General features: G+C 44.5%; 1 protein-coding gene across 1 annotated transcript in view; it reads right to left on the bottom strand.

The window, feature by feature from the left end:
- The window catches only part of H257_16693 (hypothetical protein), a gene marked incomplete at its 5' end in the record, with an annotated part of 12,354 nt that extends 7,216 nt beyond the window's left edge, over positions 1 to 5,138 (bottom strand). The window contains 9 exons of the mRNA XM_009845217.1: positions 148 to 210; positions 311 to 520; positions 604 to 799; positions 1,250 to 1,471; positions 2,158 to 2,412; positions 2,470 to 2,664; positions 3,871 to 4,124; positions 4,194 to 4,617; positions 4,678 to 5,138. Coding sequence (XP_009843519.1) covers positions 148 to 210; positions 311 to 520; positions 604 to 799; positions 1,250 to 1,471; positions 2,158 to 2,412; positions 2,470 to 2,664; positions 3,871 to 4,124; positions 4,194 to 4,617; positions 4,678 to 5,138 — 2,280 coding nt within the window. The remainder of the gene's footprint in view (positions 1 to 147; positions 211 to 310; positions 521 to 603; positions 800 to 1,249; positions 1,472 to 2,157; positions 2,413 to 2,469; positions 2,665 to 3,870; positions 4,125 to 4,193; positions 4,618 to 4,677) is intronic.
- Positions 5,139 to 6,168: the final 1,030 nt, after the last annotated feature.

Genomic DNA, 6,168 nt, shown 5'->3' with positions numbered 1-6,168 from the left:
TTTTGATTATATGGAGCAAAACCTGATATATACGAAACACTGATATATACAAAACATTGTATCGTTTGTACAGACTTAACGTCAAATGGGATTGGCGAATTCACAAGTCCAAATTTGGATGCAATGGCCCAAACATGCAAGTGAAACATCAGTGGAAACCACTCGCCCAAGTGAAATAATCGTGACATATAGTAGAATCAAGTGCATTTTCTGAGCTATACTAGCATATTCACAGATACACACATGATTTTCACGGCTTTAATCAATCAAAAACGTGCATCCCACGAATATACGCCAGTAATCAACATACCACTTCGTCCGCGCCAAACCGAATCATGTCGAGCATGTCGTTCTTGGTCAAGTTCTTTTGCTTCTCTTGGAGTCGGCCTTGCTGCACGACCATCGCGTCCAGCTTGAGCTTTTGCTGCGCGCGCTCGATGATTTTCTCCTCGACCGAGTTCGCCGTGACAAATCGGTACACATTCACCTCCTTTTTCTGGCCAATGCGATGCGCTCGATCCTACAACATGGGTTTTATGTTCATGTTGTTTACCAAGTGTAATTTTTTTTGCAGAATCACATCAATAATATATATATATGTACCTGGGCTTGGAGGTCGGCTTGGGGGTTCCAGTCGGAATCGTACAGAATTACAATGTCTGCCGTGTACAAGTTGATTCCAAGCCCCCCCGCGCGCGTACTGAGCAAAAAGATAAACTTGGACGAATTCGGAGCGTTGTAGTCTTCAATCGACGATTCGCGGTCGTCGTACGATGTATTGCCGTCGATGCGGCAGTACCTATTAAATACATATATAAGAATCAATACCTCCGAAACTACCACAAATATGTACATAATATAAACCTAGTCCATTAAGCAGGCTTTATAAACCAGTTTATAGAATATATATTATATATATATATATGCATTCAAAACCTTGGAGGGATCCAAACACATGGCAACAATTAGCAACCCATTACATGTCAGTACTTGCCACAGAAAATCGCAATACAAGCTATTTCTAAAAGAACTTGGCTTTATATGATTATAAAACACCTGTTCAAGCGAAATCGAGCATGCAAGTCGAAGATGACCAGTTATTCTACATATATATCTTATAAAATATAACACTCTAACGTTCACACACAGGTCGTTCCATCGATCTCTACCGAATCTGCATCGTCACAGATCATTCAAATTCACCACAACACTGTGTCCCATATATATAATAAACAAGAAGCAGACGTACCCGTAAGCGCGCATGCGACAGAAATCCTCCATGATGTCCAAGACGCGGGTCATTTGGCTGAAAATGAGCACGCGGGACCCACGGGCCTTCAATCGCTTGAGCAGTTTGTCCATAAGGATCATCTTGCCGCAGTTGTCCACGACGTGGTCGCCCAGCGGAGGCAGCGACCGGTCTTCTTGGCCTTCAAACAGGTACGGGTGGCCGCAACACTTGCGCAATTGCCTACCATTTCACACGAATAACATTGATATAATATTGTGTTTCTTGTACACTGGAGCGACATGGGAATAATCGACACACAACCAAATAAACATGTACACAAGCATCATCGGCAGAAGAATCGAGCCAATCAGATGGCAGGAAACCGTCGTCACCGACATCGAATTAGTGTGTGACTTCAATTAGTGTGATGATACCAATCATCACACAGGACAACTCTGTTCCATACAAAAAGTTCATAAACTTTACAAAACCAATATTTTTAAACAATACGAGTGGTACGTTTCTTTTTTCAATAAAAAATACAATTAATCATCCTAGCTATACTATATATATATATATATTGTGCTTTCGAGTGAATTTTCGTGTTGTGGTTTCTCGTTGGAATTTAAATCGATTTGATTTGCTACTTCAGATGAGCTCAAAATTATTAGCCAATCAAAACCCTCTCAATGAAATTCAACAACCAATCAGATCGATTGTGGATCGGTTTGGTCGGTGCGATTCGATTGCACCACCAAATTTGTATATCAAATCGACAATAAACACCATGACTATTTATTCATTCTCTTGGGTAGTGTATGAATACACACATATATATATATACATATCCACCACACACCACGACAGACACCAAAACTCGGTAGATTTGGACAAGTCCTACAAATTCAAGCCCGACGACGACGTACATGACGATGTTCTGCAGCGCGCTCTTGGACGCGGCCGACCCGCCCGTGAGGGTATTCATGTCACGGAGGAGGAGCGTCTTGTACAGCGCCTTTTGCATGGGCGTCATGCCGACAAACAGCAGCGTTTCTTTCTTGGGCGGCAGCGATTTTTCCACGTCCGCTTTCAACCGACGCAGCATGAACGGGCGCAAAATGCGATGCAATTGCGTGATCATTTGTTTCTTGGCTTCTTCGTCTTCCGTGTCCAAATTGAACCTATATATATATATACATTGTTGGTTTAGTCGATCATTTGCGACTACGCGTACGTACCATTCGTCAAACTGCTCGGATGAGCTAAACACGTCTGGCAGCAGAAAATTGAGCAGCGCCCACAACTCGTGCAGATTGTTTTGCAGCGGCGTTCCAGTCAAGAGCAGCCGGTGCTCCGTCGCCATGGTGCGCACGATCATGGAAAACTGAGAGCTTTCGTTCTTGATGCGATGGGCTTCGTCGATAATCAGGTAGCTACATAGGTAAGTGTGAATATCTTGTCGTTATGCCAACACTCTGGAAATACGCATATAGGCATTTTCTCGTCGACATAGTCGGGATGATATTGATAGACAGACGCACACAAGGAATTCAACTATATACTATAACTTTGATTTGAAATATCAAGCATTTTCGGATATGTTCTTATCGCTACATAAAAATTAGCATTCAAGCAAAGGACGTTCTTTCGGGGATGGGTCACAATCGAAGACCATAAACGTACATATATGTACGTACTGTACACATCATAATAATATTGTTTATTGAGTAACGTGGAGAATGAATCGGCAAAAATGAACCGAAGCATCGGCAAAAGAATTGAGCCAATCCGATGGCAGGAAACCTTCGAATTCGTGTGTGATTTTAATTTCAGAGTGGTTGGCATTACCACACGACATGTCTTGCCATACAAAATTCAGTACAAGCAAACCATCGATTGATTTGGCGAATATACCATAAAAGTCCAAGTTTTGATTGATTTGGCGAATATACCATAAAAGTCCAAGTTTTGGATAAAGGACAAAATAACCACACAGAGTCGTCCAGTATACATGAAAACCATACAATCATATTAAAATCACACTATATTTTGTCAAGTCGATTCGAAATTCGAGTAGGGGCGGCTGGTGAATCGAATGAGCAGAATCACCAAATCGACAGACAATCGATATATCGACCAATCAAAAGCCAAAATATACTACTCAAGTGGCCAATCAAAGCCTCTCTTGGACCAATTCAACACTGAATTATTGTGTGTGACTGAAATTAGTGTGACAAACAATCAATCGATAGATTTGGCGAAAAATCAGCCCAAAATAGTCCAAATATTGGGTAAAAGAAAGACAATATCATCGTTGAAATACAGTCGAGACACGTGAAAATAATAAAAATCAAAATATCATTATTATGCTTTCGAGTGAAATTTCGTGTTGTGGTTTCTCGTTGGAATTTAAATCGATTTGATTGGCGACTTCAGATGAGCTCAACATTATTAACCAATCAAAACCTTCTCAATGAAATTCAACCAATCAGATCGATTGTGGATAGGTTTGGTTGGCGCGATTCGATTGCACAACCCCTCCCCAAATTTGTATATCAAATCGGCAATATCATGTACACAAACAATACAACAATCAAAATCCAGGATCCGTATATCCCTGACATGCCATCAAAACGTACTGCCATGCAAACTTGGACAAGGTGGATTTGGCCTTCAAGCACATTTCAAACGTCGTGACACACACGTCAAACTTGCGCTTGTCGGCGGCCAGGCCCGGACACAAAAGTTGGTCCACCACACGGTCGCGTTCGACCTTGTCGCCATGGAATTTGATCGCTCGAAGGGATGGACACCACCGGTTGAACTCGTTGAGCCAGTTGCTCAGTGTGGATTTGGGCACGAGCACCAGATGCGGGCCAGAAATGTTTTGAAACTACGCCAAGTATGACACAGAGAACGAGGAGGGGGCGGCGGGCAATAGGTACACGACGACAGTACGTACCTCTTTGAAGTACCCGAGCACGGAAATCGTCTGCAGCGTCTTCCCGAGCCCCATTTCGTCGGCGAGGATGCCGTTGATCCCTTGGTTGGCGAGGTTGACCATCCAACTGAGTCCTTCCAACTGGTATTGCCGCATCGTGCCAAACTTGATCACGCTGGGCTGCACCGTGAGACGCACCGTGTCGTGCTTGTCGTGCAGGAGCTCGTCGTCTTCTTCGCGCTCGCTCTTCTTCTTCTTTGTCGTCGCCGCCTTGGACGACCCTTTCACCGCCGGTGCCTTGACCCCAAAGTGCTTGAAGATGTCGCTCTGCCCCAGCAAGTAGTTGAGCCGCGCCGACGCCGCGTTCGCCTTTTTCGTCTTCAGGTCCTCCTTTTGACGCTCTTCCTCGGCTCTCAACTCGTCCTTTGCGTCCTTTGCCAGTTGACTAACGCATTAACAACAACGTTAGTGAGAAAGGACTGGCAGTGGGGACGGGGGACGGGACCTGACTTCGTCGCGCTTGCGCTTTGTTTCGGATTGCTCGTCCGTGAGAGGCTTCGCCGGTTTCTTCTCACGCTTCTCCTTGACGATTGTTTCCACGGTGACCTTGCGTTCCCGTTTCCCGTCCACGTCGAGCGCATACCGATCTTGGCGCCGTCGCTCGCGCTCTTCCTCGACTTGACGGTCTCGAAGCAGACATTCCTCGTCATACCGTTCTCGGTCGACCTTTGCAGCATCTAGAAACGGTTCGCGCTCTTCCGGCGTCAAATTGTTCCATCGAGCGCTGACTTCGCGTTGCACGGCCCCCAAATTGGCCGGATCGGTGTCGTTCACGTCCGTGATGTCGGTACTCCCTCTATTCTTGAGTTCTTCCCGCACGGCGCTTGTGATGTGCTTCTGGAAGTGAGCGAATGCGCTCTTTGGTTTTACCAGCGGCGCGGCGCTTGCTGCTTGCTCGCTCGCCATGATCCTTCTCGCGGGACTTGTGCCGTTGTTGCCGCGCAATTTTTGATCACACGTGCGAGAGGACCTCTAATACTCGATCGAATGGTATTAAAACACACAGTGCATGCGATGCCACAGGTTTCTGAGCCCGCCACCAAAATTGGAAAGAGCAACCCGGTCGAGTGGGCCACGTGTACGCATCATGCCACTACGCCAGCGATATAAGCAAGCTTAAAGCATCGCAAAACCCACGTGCATGTCGACAGAACGTACACCCATCATGTTCTAGTGTCCAATCGATTGCCAGCAGAATCGAAAGAATCATGGAATAGTTAGTATTTCTGTCCATGATTCAACATATTCCGAGCTTTTGATTGGTTGTTACCCAAATTATCCGGATAACACAATCGTTCACAAAACTCAGACATGGATGCAAGTTTTCACGCGTGGATGGTCGGTCCTCCATCTACGCGTGGGATAGTTTGTTCATGTCTGGCACTCATTTTCATATAAGTATTGACCGACATTGTTTGGATTGCGAAAATATTTTGTCCGGATACATCTCATTCTCGGACATGAAAGAAATATTAGTCGACCAGCACCTAGGCCAAACCATAGTACGTACTGATTCACAGTCAGTTCGGTCCCTCCGCATTACTGGACAAAAATCTGTTTGAATATATAGCGTTATACTAATAAATGCAAGGATGCCACCAAAAATATCTGAAAACATCTCTTTTTCCAACTTTTCAGAGATATTTTGACCATTTTTCGACAGCTTTTGTATGTTTGGCTATGGTGCACGTCATCTAGAAACTACCAACTTTTCACAAAATTTTCTGACTTCTATTTCATATTCATTACTCAAAATTTCAGCAAATTGAGACATAGAATCGACAGATCTCATTCTACGTCGGAGATTCAAATTTGGTGATGAATTGGTCCAGAAATACGTAGATATTTAACCTAGCGGTAGTGCTTGGATATTTGGCCATCCGCTGAGATGCATCTTGATTTTTGTATGTGACTCTTATCCGTATAAAGTATAATA

Source organism: Aphanomyces astaci, assembly GCF_000520075.1.
Source record: "Aphanomyces astaci strain APO3 unplaced genomic scaffold supercont1.90, whole genome shotgun sequence".
Classification (NCBI taxonomy): Eukaryota; Oomycota; class Saprolegniomycetes; order Saprolegniales; family Verrucalvaceae; genus Aphanomyces; species Aphanomyces astaci.
Note: the sequence above shows the minus strand (reverse complement) of the source record. Positions and strands in the feature narration are given on the sequence as shown.